Below are 15617 nucleotides of genomic sequence, written 5' to 3'. Positions count from 1 at the left end.
CAAAAGAAAGGTACAATCATTAACCTTTGGCACCAGCAACCCATGCTTCATGACAGGGTGTCTCCAGCTTGTGTGTTCTGTGTCATTACTTCCTCTGGAAACTGTATATTAAGTTCCCAGGACCTGGCACTTAATAATCCAAATTCTCATCTAAAATACTTTGTCTAAAATACTGCCTAATTCTTTGGCAGATTGTGAAGTTCTATGTGAGTACACTGTATTGTATCCCAAGCCCCAAAATAATGGAATTTCTAGATGTATTTAAACAGAATTGCTTTTTAAATTTTTGTTTTGTTATAGAAACTGTATATTCTGGTAAAAATCAAAGGAAATATTTGTGCTCTATAAATCTACTTTTGCAAGTGGAGGAAGAAGAAAAACTAATATCTCAAGTTCTGTAATATTGTTTTTTCTCTATTTTGTCTGATTCTCTGTCACTGAAAAAAAAAAATTAGTCTATGGCCCATGTCAGATTTCTCACAATGCTACAACTAATTTTTAAAACAAACTTCCTGCCCCCAAAAGAAGAGAGATGGTTTCTTATCTGTGCCAAGGTGGCAGAACAAAAATTTCTTGCTTCTCTCATGTGAATTTCAGTCTCCTAGCATACATATGTAATTGTCTCAATTAAATGCTTGGAGAATTTTCCCATGCTTCTAAATGCAAGCCACTTAGGCATGGCCTCTCAAACATATCCACTATAATGAAGGGGAGACAAGCTTCAGGAAAATGAAGTACAGGAATAACAACCAGAAAAACCTGAATGGCATAGGACTCAAGAAATAGTATGACTCAGGAAGTAATATGGAAAACACTATACTTTCTCATATGGCTGGTATAAAAATGATGCACCAGGAGAGCAAAGGGACCCTTAGCAGGTGAATGGCTCACCACTGAACTTTCCAAGGCAATAAGGAATCATGTGACCCAGATACAAATTTCTATGCTTCCTCTTGCATTTATCTGGTTATATGATTCCAGAGGTTTCCACAAGTTTTCTACATATATAGTATTAAGATTTTATCATGGCATTCTGTGAGCAGTAATGGAACAGAGAGGATTCATGGGGTAGAAGAGCATGAGACTCTTATCTACATTTTTTTTTTAATTGTGATGACTTCATTAGGTTAGTGAGCTATACTTACAAGAACTTTCTTGTAAGTTTTCTTTCTTTCCTTCTGATACTTTTCCTACTTTTATATTAAATAAATACCTCTATATGTTTGCATAGCTGTATCAGAAATAGAGATAGCTTAAAAATACCTCTCAAAGTACCTAGAAAACATTCAGTGCAAATAAAGAGCAAAACAATCATCAGGCAAAAGTTTAAAATTGCTCTCTGTGAAATCTGGTTATCACTCATCAGTGGAACCTTCTTACTAAACATGGATGGTGTCAGCTATCATTGCCCGTTTCAATTTTGATTGACAGGACAGAAATATTGTGTGCCATTTCTGGTAACTCTAATAAGAGCTGTGAAAATGACTAAAAATACCTGCCCTTCCAGTGTCTTTTTAAAAAAATTATCATCTCCCATAATTTTTCCTAATATGGTTTCTTTCTGCCCCTAATCATTTTTCCTTAAGTCATTAAACATTCATATTAGAGTGACAAACTAGATAGACTGTTTGGGTCATCCTCCACATTTCCTGGCAGGGATTTGTTCTCAGCAGTCTAACATAATCAACCCTAAATAAAAAGAGATAAAAGTTCCCTTTCACAAATATTTGTATCTATTTTTTAATTAATTTTTTATTTATATATGACAGTGGAATGCATCACAATTCTTATTACACATATAGAGCACAATTTTTCATATCTCTGATTGTATACAAAGTATATTCACACCAATTTGTGTCTTCATACATGTACTTTGGACTATAATGTCCATCACATTCCACCATGATTTCTAACCCCATGCCCCTTCCTTTCCCCTCCCACCCCTCTGCCTTATCTAGAGTTTGTCTATTCCTCCCATGCTCTCTCTCCCTACCCCACTATGAATCAACCTCTTTATATCAGAGAAAACATTCAGCATTTGTTTTTTGGGGATTGGCTAACTTCACGTAGCCTTATCTTTTCTAACTCCATCCATTTACCAGCAAATGCCATGATTTTATTCTCTTTTATTGCTGAGTAGTATGTTTTGTGTTTATATACCACATTTTTTATCCATTCATCTACTGAAGGGCATCTAGGTTGGTTCCACAGTTTAGCTATTTTGAATTGTGCTGCTATAAACATTGATGTGGCTGTGTCCCTGTAGTATGATGTTTTTAAGTCCTTTGGGTATAGACCAAGGAGAGGGAAAGCTGGTCCTTGAAATGAAGGATACAATAAATCAAATTTAAAAACTCAATAGAAAGCATAACCAACAAAATATTTATATCTTAATACAGGACAATGAGACACAACTACAAAAAATAATTCACTGTAGTATAAAAAAGAAAGAAAACTTCTTGAGCTATCAGATGCTTCTCTTGGTCCTGTGGATGTGAACTTAATGTGTCTCAACTTTAACTCTTCTCCATAAAAGTAGACCATTCCATGTCAAATATGCCCTACTAAATAGAATGTCTTTAAAGGTAGACTTGTTTTCAAACATCTATCCTTCACAATAACCATCTTGTCCATGTTATAAGCAACAAGAAGGCAGTTTGCTCACTGACAGTAAGGATCTCATAGTTACCATCAGTGATTCTACTTGTTTTATAAAATGACCTACCTGTGTGTTAGAAACATAGTCCCCACAGAGAGGTTTTGCACTTTCAATCAACCTGTCCCAAATGATTGAGATAGATCACCTCTGGATTAGAGTAATAGGTCCTCCCTTACACTAAAGCTGGACTTTAAGGGCTACTTTATAGTTATCGAACACCAAAAGTTGATAAAATATTAACAATGAAAATTGTGAGGTTGGGGAGTCACTTTAACTTGGTTCTTTATAGTATCACAGATAAATAGTTCAGTAAAAGTGGTATAGTTCAAAAACAGTCTTGTTTCCTTTGAGTTGGTAATATGCTCTTACTTTCCCATGTGGTAGGACACATACATGGATCAAAGCAGTACTAAAACCACTTTTAAAGGAAACTGACTTTGATATAAACTGGAAAATATAAATTCTAGGGACTTTGTCTATAATATACATGGCTATATACCCAGTAAAGCTATATAAGTGAAGCAGCACTCACTCAATTAGCTGAGTAAGTCAGTAAATGAATCAACAGATATGTCATTCATTAATAATTGTAGATTGTTGTAGACTATTTACTTTTTTCAGGGGAGGGGGTGCTAGGGGTTGAACCCAGGAACTTGTGCAGGTTGTTGTAGATTAATATTATATTTTCTGCTACATTAAGTGGGAGCTGTGTCCCATTTAGGGAAATACTTAGAGTGACCCTATAGGTTTATAAGTACAGAAGATGGTGATACAAATAGCCAGTAGTATGACTAAGAAGGCTAAGACCTGGTATAGGATGAAACGAAGAATGAAATGCAAGACAGAAGTTTACACTGTGGAGGTACACAATTTAGGTGAGAACAACCATGTAAAAGCGCAAGGTGATATAAGAACAAAGTGATGAAGATAGATGAAACCTGCTCTAGGAGTCTGAGGAAGATAGGAATAAGCATATTTCTTTCAAGCTGATTCAGATGAGAATTGGGTAAAAAACAAACTGAACCATAAGAGAGCTGAGAACAGAAAGTTATGAGGAGCATCGTGGCAAATGAAGTTCTAGACTCCTGGATTAGTGTAGTGGGAATGGGGAACAGAAAGGGGGAATAATGTTCACACAAACATGCACTGATTTCTGCCAGCCATTATGCTTAGCAATTCACATACTTTAATTAGCCCATGTATGGTGATTATTTCATTTAATCTTCACAACAACTTTATACGATAGGTATTATTATCTGTTTTTCAGATGATAAAATCAAGTCTCAGACAGGTGAAGTGATTTACCTAAGATCATAATTGTTTTAAGCAGCAGGGCCAGGATTCAAACCCAAGTCAGCCTGAACATAGTCTTTTCTGAAAGGTTGGACATGATATAAGTAGAGCAGGGAGTGAAAAATAACTCTGAGGTTTCAAATATAGGCCACTCAAAGGAGAGAGAACAAATGAAAAACATCTTTAAAAACCCTCCTAGAGTTTTTGTTTTATATGAATGATATTGGGCTTCTATATAATTCTAGACCCTGTTTTGTCAACATGTTGACTATTGGTTTGAAACTTTGAGGAATAATTCTGACAAGATGGTGTCCCACATTTTATATATCCCATTTGGGGAGAGATCTCTTGCCCAGTGGATATTCTTTTAAAAATGCAAGGTAAAACTCCAACTATTTGGGGCACATTCACAGTTGTTTGCAACATCATACATTTGGCCTACAATTTAGAGTATGTTAAGTCCTCTTAAAATTCTTCCATTTGTCTTTATTTGCTGCTCTCTCTATCTGGAAAGAGCCCCTTCTTCCCTTTACCTATTCTCTACCCTAAATATGCATAGCATACTTCAGTGAAATTGACCTTTAAGATTCATCCCCAGAGGACTGTAGAACTGGCACCTCCATTCTTGCTTATTCCAAAACCTTTAGAGTCATACTTAAATCTTCTTTTTTCCTCATATTTAAACATTTAACTAATCATTCCAACTCTCCTTTTAAATTATATCTACCATCTAACTATCTCTTAACATCTTTACCCATTACCATCCTGGTCCACACCCCATCATTTCTTACTTGGATAATTACAATAGCCTCTTAACAGGTACCCCTGTTTACACCCTCCAAAAAGCATAGGCACCATTCAGAGTGATACTCTTAAAAACAAGTCCAACATCATTTCTTAGTCCCAAATCCTCTAATGGCTATCCTTGCACTTAGTGTAAAATCCAAATTCCTTTCCATGATCTATAAGGTCCTACATTTGGCAGCTCCAGCAACTTCTTCTGCTGTTTCTGGCTTTTCCCTACCTTTTCCCCTTTTATTTACTACATTTAATTATAGCAGCCCCCTTGCTGCTCATCAAAACCACCAAGCATGCCTCTCCTCACAGCTGCTATGTTTGGCTGGAACATTCCCAAGGTCTTTGCATTTGCTACTCTGTTTCGAATGTTTGTTCCTCATATATCCACATGGTTCTCTCCCCTATTTTGTTAAGGTTAGCTATGAGCCTTGCCTAACCACCCTTTCTAAGCAACTTTACCTCATTATTCTCTGGCTCCCTTGTCTTGTTTTGTTTTTGTAACACTAACCACTGCATTATGCATCATATGTATATGTATGCATTTGTTTATTATCTGTCTCCTCTAGCCCAAATGTAAGCTACTTATAGGTAACAACTTTGTTTCTTTAAGTCATTCTTGTAACTCAAGGGCCTATAACAATGCCTAACACATAGTAGATGCTCCAACATGCTTATGAATGAAAACTAAATGAATGAATCTAAATTGAAGAACTGGAAGAGTCACACTAAAAACATCAGTAATAATCAAGAGATTGAAATTGTCCATTAACAACAGAAATATGAAAAATGAAAGCCATTAAGAAACTTGATACACTCTTCAAAATGGCATAAAGTGGACAAAAGTAACCAATCTCTATCAATTATTTACTAATAAAGTGAGTTTAGTTATAACTGAAGACATTGAGGCAAGGCTGTACTATTTGCACAAATTTTATTGCAGAGCTATATAATATTGACCTACAGAAAGTTCAGAATTAATACTGTAAGAATGAGAACTGACACTAGGCATCCACCAACTCTGCAAGAAGACATTTTAAATAGTACATGCTTTGAAACCAAAAGCAAGCCAGCAATATAAGATTGTCTCCTAAGGTTTTCACAACTGAATTAATTCAGAATACATAGATCAACTGATGCATGGATGTTGGATAATGATATCTCTTTCTTTTTTCCTTCAAGTAAGAGATTAGCTTTCATGTTCGTATGTGTAGGGTGGGTTATCATTCACCCAAGATTGTATCCAATCCAGACAACATGGATTCTACATCCCTTTCATTCCCATACATGACCACAGGTCAGGTCCACAGAACATTAGCAGAAGTGATGCATGAAACTTTCTAGTTCAATTTTCTTAAAGGTGGAGCTACTTGCCCTGCACTCTCTTTGACCTTCCCATGGGAGAGAATGTTCACGAAAAGGCCTTTCAACCTCAACTGTATGGAGGACAATACTCAAGCAGAACAGTGTTATGAACTAAATTGTGTCTTCTCAAAATTCATAAGCAAAGTCCTAACACCCAGTACCTTAGAATGTGACTGTATTTTGAGAAAAGATACTGAAAGAGGCAAAAAGGTTAAATGAGGTCATTATAATAAGGTCTAATCCAATATGATGATGTCATTAGAAACAGAGGAAATCTGAATCTGAACATGTACGGAGGTAAGACTGTATGAAAACACAGGGAAAAGATGACAATCTACATGCTGAGGTGAGAGAACACAGAAGAAATAACCCTAACGACCCTTCAATCTTGGACTTTTAGTCTCAAGGTTTATGAGAAATAGATTTTTGATGTTTAAGCCATGCCATCAGTCATATTTTGCTTTGGCAGCTCCAGCAAACTACTACAAACATTAAGATGATCAAAATAGTATTCCTGAATGAACCTAACTGCCCCACTCCCTTGACTACCTGTCTAACTTCCAACATTGATGGGAGAGGGCTAAATTATCTTGAGTTAATATATTTTGGTGTCCCTTTGTTATAGCAGCTTAACCTGTATTCATGCATAAAACTTAGAGCAAAAAAATGAAAACCACCTAAGTATGTAATAAGAAAGGGTGGAGTAAATCATGATAAATTCACTGAACACAACTATGCATTAGAGCCTTAGCATTGAAAGTGCGTAACTGCGTAAGTTATATATTCCTCAAGCTATATAAAATATGTTTATATAAAACATCTGGAAACAACAGAGTTAAAAAAACTGTAAAAATAATATTGGCTGTGTTAGAGGGGTGGACATTCTTTTCCATAAAATATGGCTATTATTTTTACAGTTTAAATCAGTTTCATCAACAGTATAAGGTACCTTTAGACTAATCTTTAAAATTTCTATTTACTACCCTATAACTTTAAAACAGTGTAGAGGGAAAATTCACTCTAGACATTAACCTCACCTATTTTGATTTTGAGAAAGATGTCACACATTATTCCTCCCTTCTATCTTTTTGTTTCCTTTTCACAAGTTCTACCCTGTGTTATTTTTCCCCGTTTTGGTTTAGACCAGTAGAGAGGTGTGGTCCAGACTGGAAGACAGGGAGGAGGGGTGGCAGGTAATAAGGAGCAGACATTCCAGTTCTTTTCATTCCACCTCAATCCCTGTGGAATGCACCATAAAACTGAAGCAAAGCTATTAAAGCTTCAAAAGGCTATAAAAACATCTGGGTGTTAGGTATAAGGTATAGATGAGGCCCAAGAGTTCACCAGCGTGAGCAAGGGCAACTGAATTAACAGCACGGGAAGTCATTAATTAGACTGTGCAGCTGACCAAATCCATTTGGTGAATTGCGGTTATAAAAACAAAGTAACTATAAGCGTCTGAGACTAGCACTAGAGACTGCCTTCCAGCTTGTTATTCAGAAACTGTTTGCCACTCACATCACATACTCTCTTGCTTCCTTCATAATTCTCCTGATTGAGAATGAAGTTTTCTTTGTCAGAAATACATAGTTTACTTCAAAGCTACAATAGAAAATGATTAAAAGAAGGTCCTAGTGTTAAAAATTAATAATATATATCAAATCCAAATTTTCCAAAGAGATTATTCATTACAAGATTGATAATGAAAAAGAACTTTTAGACATAGAAATAATTTAGTCACTGATGCTTTTAAATACTGTTTCTTCTTTCTTTCTTTTTTAGTTCTAGATAGACACACTATCTTTATTTTATTTATTTATTTTTATGTGGTGCTGAGGATTGAACCCAGTGCCTCACAAATGCTAGGCAAGTACACTACCACTGAGCCACAACCCCAACCCCTGTTTCTTCTTTTAATGTCTTAAGTTGGTGGGGTAGATCTGTTCAGGTAATTGAAGTTAAGTATTTATCAGAGGCTGAAAGCAGTGATGAATCATTTTGAGATTTGTAAGGGGGAATCAATACAAAACAAAATAGTACTAATTTGAGGCCCTATTTATTTCTCAAAGCACCTGGAGAGGTTTGACATTGCACAACCGGCCCATGTTAGATCTATAGGGAGGCAAAGTAGAAGCATTGAGTCTCTAGAAAACTGATAAACAACACTGAATCACCTGCATGGATAATACTTCAAGAATAATAGTGAGAAATATTGCCAAACAAAATTGGATAATCATGTCATAGTGGTGATTATGGCATTGTATATGAATTTGAACTACTGATCACTAATTTCATGATATTTTATTATACAGGGATAAATATAGCAGTACTCAGTTTTCACAGTAGTGTAAGATCATAAAAATGATTTTTAAAACACTGCAAATAAATATTAATAATCAATAGGGAAAATTATATTTGTTCAATGATCTTTAAAAACTTTTGTCAAAACATTTAAAAGTCTCTTACCATAGTTTACAGATATATTTGGAATTGAAAATAATAGGAAAACTAATGTTTATTTAGGGTCCCATAACTTAAAACATTAGAAACATTGAGTATAAGTGTTTTATTTTTTTGAAAACTCCTGTCAAGAATAGCTTGGTGAATGCCTTCTTCTGGTCATATAACTTACTATTTGGAGAAAGCAATTTTTTCTCTATCTTGGAAAATTCTCAGATTGCTTCCTCAGTTTGCATAAACTTCCAGCATTTTTATCCTTTGCCCTTTCAATGTCATGAAATATCTCTGAAATTTCATTTAGGGTGAAGTTTTATGCCAGCACCACTTCCTCTGGGGCACCATTCATTCTTTTTGTCACAACCAATTTGTTTATTTATGTCAATAAATCATTCCCATAAATATAATCTATTTTAAATGGGTTGCTTGGTTTCCTTTATTAATGAGCCAGACATTTCTGCAAGGATAATTTATTTCAACATTTGATTTTACCTACATCCGCTTTATCTTGGCAGTAGTTATAGTGAAACTTTCATCGATACTCATAAAGCAGGCACACTTTCCCTGTGGCAATTTGCAGCCAAATGCTACCTATGAGTTTTGTGGCATAACCCAAGTTAAAGCCCCTCCCTTTTAGCTGGGGATCATCCCTCACCTCAGGTTAAGTCCTGTGAACAACCTAAAGAACAACATGTCAAAACCTATCACTTGCCTGCTCATATGGGTGGCTGAGTCACTGCCTCACTGGCAAGGCCTTCTTTACCAAGTCCTGATCTTCCTTAGAGCTCTGGTTCCATGAGCCAACAGGGCAGCAACAAAAACTACTAGCAATCATATAGGTGTTTTTTATGACAGGATTGGAAAATTCTGGCCTAAGAGTTTCTGTGTTTTTACATGATCATCTGGTAGTGCCTTGTTGAATGTCCAGGATGTAGTAAACATTAAAGCTAAAGGAACCCATTGTTAATATATGAGTCTCCCATATCTATGGGGGATATGTTCAGTTTCTGTATGTCTGAAACTGAAGATAGTACCCAACTCTACATATCATGTTTCTTCCTATACATATCACATATGTTCAAGTTTTATGTATAATTAAGGCATATTAATAACAATAATAAGAATATAGAACAACTATAAATTAGACCTTAATAATAGTTACATAAATGTGGTCCCCCTCTGTGTCTCAAAATATTTTATGTACTATACTCAGCCTTCTTCTTGTGATAATATGAGATGATACAATTACAGTTTTCTGGTTGAGTATGCCAGGAAAACAGAACCTTGGATAAGGGAAGGCTACCGTAACACTGAAATACTGATGGTCAGAGAGGTTGCAAAGATATCAGACAGCAGTGCATGTCTAAAATAACCTCTTTGGTTATCTAGTCCAATGTTTTTTTTTCTGTTCATTTTATATTATTATTTCTCTTTACCATTTTCTTTTTGAAATTTTATTAAATACTTAGGTACAGAGAACTACAATTTGATTTAACAGATACCAAGTTGAGCAGTATGCAGCCTTAAGTGCATATCTGTCTGACCACTGAACATACACACCCACCCCCAAATACTTATTTTATAATGTTTTCAGCAAACCTTCATGAACAAAATACTATTCTTGGTTAAATACAAGAAAGCATGGAAATCATCTGAGACCAATGAAATACCCTATGAGAAAGAGAGTCTTATAAAATATGATGAAGAACTGCTAGCTAAGCTTGTCCCACAGGCATAGTCAAGGTTGTGAATTGCAAACATCCCAGCTTTTTTTTTTTTTTTTTTGATCTGGTTATCTATGCTGTCCGTGCCATCTGGTATGTGGTGATTTTGCAATAAACACATAGTAACTATAATGTTATCAAGAAACAGAATGACACCGCAGAAAATAACATGCCAGGTTTTAAAATATAATGTATCTTTACTCATGTGAGTTGAGAAATTCAAATAAATTATTGATATCTGATTGGAATCACTGAACTTGAAAGATGAAATAAATAAATAAGGTTATATCCTAATAATTTCAGCATGTACATGCAACACACACACACACACACACACAACACACACACACACACACACACACTCATCCTGCTAGACTAGAATTCCATCCATGTTGGGGACCCTATGAATTATAACCTACAAGGGCAGCACTGTATTCTTTGATAAGGTCCATCTGTGCTTTGCTCTTATTCACCATTCCGTAAAAAGTATGAGAGTGAGTTAGGAAACTCCTAGGGCACAAGAGCTGCAGGTATTGTATGTATGTCTCATTAAGTTTTTCTTTACCACCAAGTTCAAAGTGTTTACCTGGACCTAGTCCCTGTTACATCTTAGAATCTCATATATGAGGCCAATACCCTAGGACCCTCCTTACTGTCTACATTTTAAAATTTTATTCAACACCATGCTAGGAATTGTGTAAACTATCAGCTAAAGACCAGGTTCCAAGTAAAAATTTAAAATCTGAAATTACGTTTTTCAAAGTGGTTATACTAATTGGCAGTCCCATCAACAACGTACGAGTATACCTTTCTCCCACATCCTCACCAACATTTATCACTATTTGTATTCTCGATGATTGCCATTCTAACTGGAGTGAGATACAATCTCAGTATAGATTGGATTTACATATCCCTGATTGCTAGGGATATTGAAAATTTTAATTTAATTTTTTATTTTTTTTAAAAAAAAGTTATTTGGGAATATTTTAAACATATACAGTAGATGAAAGAAGATAATCACCCTCATGTGCACATTCCCAGCTTCAACAGTGACCAACTCCTGGCCAGTCTTGAGTTGGTTGCCTGGGCCCACTTCCTGCCTTCAGTGTTATGTGGAAACACAACTCCAGGAAGCTTTTGGGGTGGTGCATCGACTTCCCTGTGTGCTAACATCTTGGTTCTCTGTTCTGTTCCAGATCATTGCCTTTGATGAGTTAAGGACGGACTTTAAAAGCCCCATCGATCAGTGCAACCCTGTTCATGCGGTAAGTTGCAGGTTCTGCTGACCAGAAGGTGGTGTCACCATAGGCCACCCAGGACTTGTGCAGGAGGCTGAGGGTTTTGATGGCAGAATAAGTAAAGAACCCACTTGCTCTGACTCTGCCTCTGTGCCTGGCTTCAGGCTGTTGAGGAGCCTTCTTGCTCTTGAGGTTGCTGAGATATCATTTTAATTTTAAAGTATAGTTTTAAAAATAAAATATCTGAATTTTAAATATCATATTATTGATTGAGTTTATCTGTAAGCACATTCCTGTAACTAATAAAATCTTCATCTAGCCAGGTGGTGGTGCTTGCCTGTAATCACAGAAGTTTGGGAGTCTGAGGCAGGAGTATTGCAAACTCAAACTTAGCCTCAGCAACTTAGTGAGGCCCTAAACAACTCAGCAAAACCCTGCCTCTAAATAAAATATAAATGGGGGTAGGGTCTGCTGGGGCACAATGGTTAAGTGATCCTGGGTTCAATCCCAGTGCAAAATAAATAAATAAATAAAATCTTCATGTAGTCCTGCTTTTTGGGGTCAGAATGATCAGTCTTTTACATAAAATACTTCTAATATGAAATGTTCTCACTCACTTTACCATATTCATACCTTTGTACACATCTAAGACTTATAGGCTATTATGAAAACCTACATATAGGTTAGATTCTGACAAAGATATTGGAAGTAAAACTGGTTTAGGGGTCTGGCATCATGAAACATATATCTCTTGGGGCTCAGTTTTCTCATCAGTAGAAAGAATGTTCATTTGGTTAGAATTATTCTATTTTACAACTACATGTTGACTGTCTTAAATCTTTCATTGGCCACAGAAATTTTAGCCTAAATCCTCTTGTTTATCCTCTGTAAGGCAAAAATGAAAAAACATCAACTTCAATTTTCTAGACAACTATGTAGATCTGAACTATGGTCTAGATTGCCAAACACAACCTAAGATCTCTTCTTACTCTAAGAATGAATGGCTGAGTAGAAAACACAGATGGCTAAATGTAGCAAAAAATAACACTACTCCAAAAAATAAAAATAATGCAAATGTCTGTGAAAGGTCAGCTGAATTCTTTCATTAAAACTGCACAACAAGAAATTTGATCTTAAAACCAAAGATTAGTGGTACAATTAGAAGGAAGGGAGGAAGAAAAATAAAAGGAAGGATAGGAGAAAGGGAGGGAAAGAGGGAAGATGATACAAGTATGATTAAATTCTTCCCTCAAAGGAAAGAGTTGTTGATGATTAATAACTTAATGATGTCCATACAAAACTGAAAATTTTTCTTTCTATCTTCAAAGCATGCAAAACAGAATTTTTTTCATTTAGCAAAAGATATTTGATTTCTTACCTTCAAAGTCCACATCTCCAACTAATTTTGTCTTTCCTGTTACCAGATCATGGACATAGTTGATACCGACATCAATTACAGCAGCACCTTCTTTAACCATATCAGATGTAATCAGCTTTGGAATACCTGAAAATAAAATGGAGTTGTGAAACACTCTAATACTCAGACTTTATCCTTGAGTATAACAAAGGATTGTACTAATGTTTCTGTCATCATAGAGTTTAAAAAATACACAAAATATACCATTTGTAAGATGCCAACTGCATTCTGGCCATTTCTGATCAGGCAGAAGAACAAAGAACAAAGATGATTATAGTAGCAGATGGAGTCTTTTGTGGATGAAATTCTGCCAAGAACTACTCTCTCACCCTAAGGATTGCTTACCTGAATTCTCCATATGGATATCTGTTTGAACAGTATCCTTTTGTATTTCATGTAATATAAATATCATCAGAAGATTATGGACATGAAACAGGCTCCTACTGATATGGAGTGAAATGGGATGAAAACTACTCAGAAATTGGGGACAGAGAAAAGAAGAGAGTGAGAAAAGGGAAAATGAGGATAATAAAAATATTCACTAGGGTTATGGTAAAGTGCCATTTATTTAGTGGCATCTTATCAACCCCAAACATGAAACGCTATCCCTTTTTTTTTTCTCGGTTTCTTTGATTCATTATGTATATTACTCTGAAAGATGTAAAGTATAGTAAGCTCTATTCAGTATAGCTTCATTCTCATTGAAAAGGTAGAACTATACAGATCTTATATCATCATGTTTCCTATAACTATTTTCAAATTTTATTTCAAGTACAACAGTATAGTTAATAATACCTAAGGTTTAAATTTTAAAAAAATAAATGCTTACTAAGTCATCTTCAAACTTAGTGGATTAAAACACCAATTATCATCATTTTTCATGGTTCTGTGAGTTGACTGAGCTCAGCTAGATCTACCTTGGGATCTTTCAGTGCATCTATATCTATAGAGGTTCATTGAGGTCTTTTAAGAGAAATATTTATCAGTGCCATTTTCAAAATTTTATAAAGAATTTGGAAGTAGACACTGATATTACGATGGCTATTTTATCTTTGTCTTCCTCCAGAGTTATTTTCTACTTTGCTTTGCTCTACTCTATGCCAAGGGTGGGGCTGATCCTTACAGAGATCTCATGTGCTTCCTATCTTTCTTTGCATCCTGTTGTGGCCATGAGAACAAGCTCAAGCTAGTCTACTAGAGGTTACAAGTCCTGTGGAGCAGAGATGAGTCATTTCAGCTGGGGGTACCTAGACTGATGAGTCCCTAGACAACCACTAGCTGATGGCAGATGCCTAAATAATCCCAGAAAGGTCATCAGAATGAACCAAGGCTAGCATAACTGACCAGGTGAACCACAGACTCATATAGAATTATTTTTTAAAAAGTGGTTGGCTAAATTTGGGGGGTTTTGTTTTGTCTTTTTTTTTTAACACATTAATAGTTGAATATCTCACATTTGCAAATGATATAAAATTGAACAGGAGGTTGTCACTTTGAAACAATGGATTATAAACAGCAAGAAGAATTTCAAGGTAAATAAATGTATAATTCTTATCAGGTGATATACTTGATCGGAAATTCACTAAAAAGTAAGACAAATTGGGTCCAGATACAAGGGTATAATATTTTCTACTACTTTTTTAGAAGACTCTTTCTGGAAAAGCTGGTTATATTCCAGAGGCTATTTTAGAGCAAAATGATTAGAGTAAGTCCATAGTTCATTTCAATTGTTCAATTATTTAGTTCAACTGTTTATTATTAGTCTGCAGCAATATAAAAAGCTTAAACTATAAGGGGAAAAAGTATTCCTAAACACACTGTTTAATCAATCCATCTATATTTTCTCATAGCAAGACTTTCTTAATGAAGGAAGCAGTGTGTTGATTTATAGTGTTTGTAATATCTAAGCTCCCTACTTTGTAGTGACCCTTAATGTACAGTTCACAGAGGGCAAGAAACAGTCACAGACCAAAAATATTGCATACTGAATGCCTCTAAAATAGAGGTGTATTTGAATAAACTCCAGCTTTTTATTTCCAGGGGGGAAAACCCATAAAACAATATAACAATAATTATGGTAGAGTCTTCAATATGTTAAACTGAATAAGGGATAGATTTACTCTGTATGGTTTCAAATAGAAGAACAAAAGAAGGAAGGAAAACAAAGGAACACAGAAGAATTAACCCAATATAAAGATCTTAAGAAATATAATAAAATATGCCACAAAGAGGAACTTTTACTATCCTTATTCCTCAACAGAAGTATTCAGCATAGGGTAAAAGAGGAATTGAATTGGGAAGTTTAGTTATGGGGGATAGTTCCCCATATGACCCTGGCCAACCTAGTTCTATCTCTTCCCACTTGTAATTCTCAGAATGAGCCAAGAATGGGACATCTTGAGATAAGTAGGGAATGTTTGGGATAACCCAGGCTACATCCTCATCTCTCTGAGAACAGGATGTCCTGTGATTCTTGAGGCTCAGCAATCAAGAATCACAGTGGAATGCTTTGAAGGTCCTACAGCCATGTCAATGTGGAACATGCACAGAAGAGGTTCCATCTTCCCAGAGCAGTTTTCCTGAGCTTGCCATGGATCCTAGGCTTCTGTTTATTCTTGCTATCTTTCTGTGAGAAATAAATCTGCTTTGCTTGATTTATTGTATGTATT

At 35.5% G+C, this 15617-nt stretch overlaps 1 protein-coding gene across 5 annotated transcripts in view; it reads right to left on the bottom strand.

Annotated features, from left to right (window-relative positions):
- Positions 1–15617, bottom strand: part of Mthfd2l (methylenetetrahydrofolate dehydrogenase (NADP+ dependent) 2 like) — a 115630-nt gene that overhangs the window by 8521 nt on the left and 91492 nt on the right. For all 5 annotated transcript variants that reach the window (XM_071614343.1, XM_071614345.1, XM_027939825.2 and 2 more), the window contains one exon: positions 12910–13035. In XM_071614343.1, the coding sequence (XP_071470444.1) occupies positions 12910–13035 (126 nt within the window). The remainder of the gene's footprint in view (positions 1–12909; positions 13036–15617) is intronic.

This window comes from Marmota flaviventris, chromosome 7 (genome assembly GCF_047511675.1).
Source record: "Marmota flaviventris isolate mMarFla1 chromosome 7, mMarFla1.hap1, whole genome shotgun sequence".
Taxonomy (NCBI): domain Eukaryota; kingdom Metazoa; phylum Chordata; class Mammalia; order Rodentia; family Sciuridae; genus Marmota; species Marmota flaviventris.
Note: the sequence above shows the minus strand (reverse complement) of the source record. Positions and strands in the feature narration are given on the sequence as shown.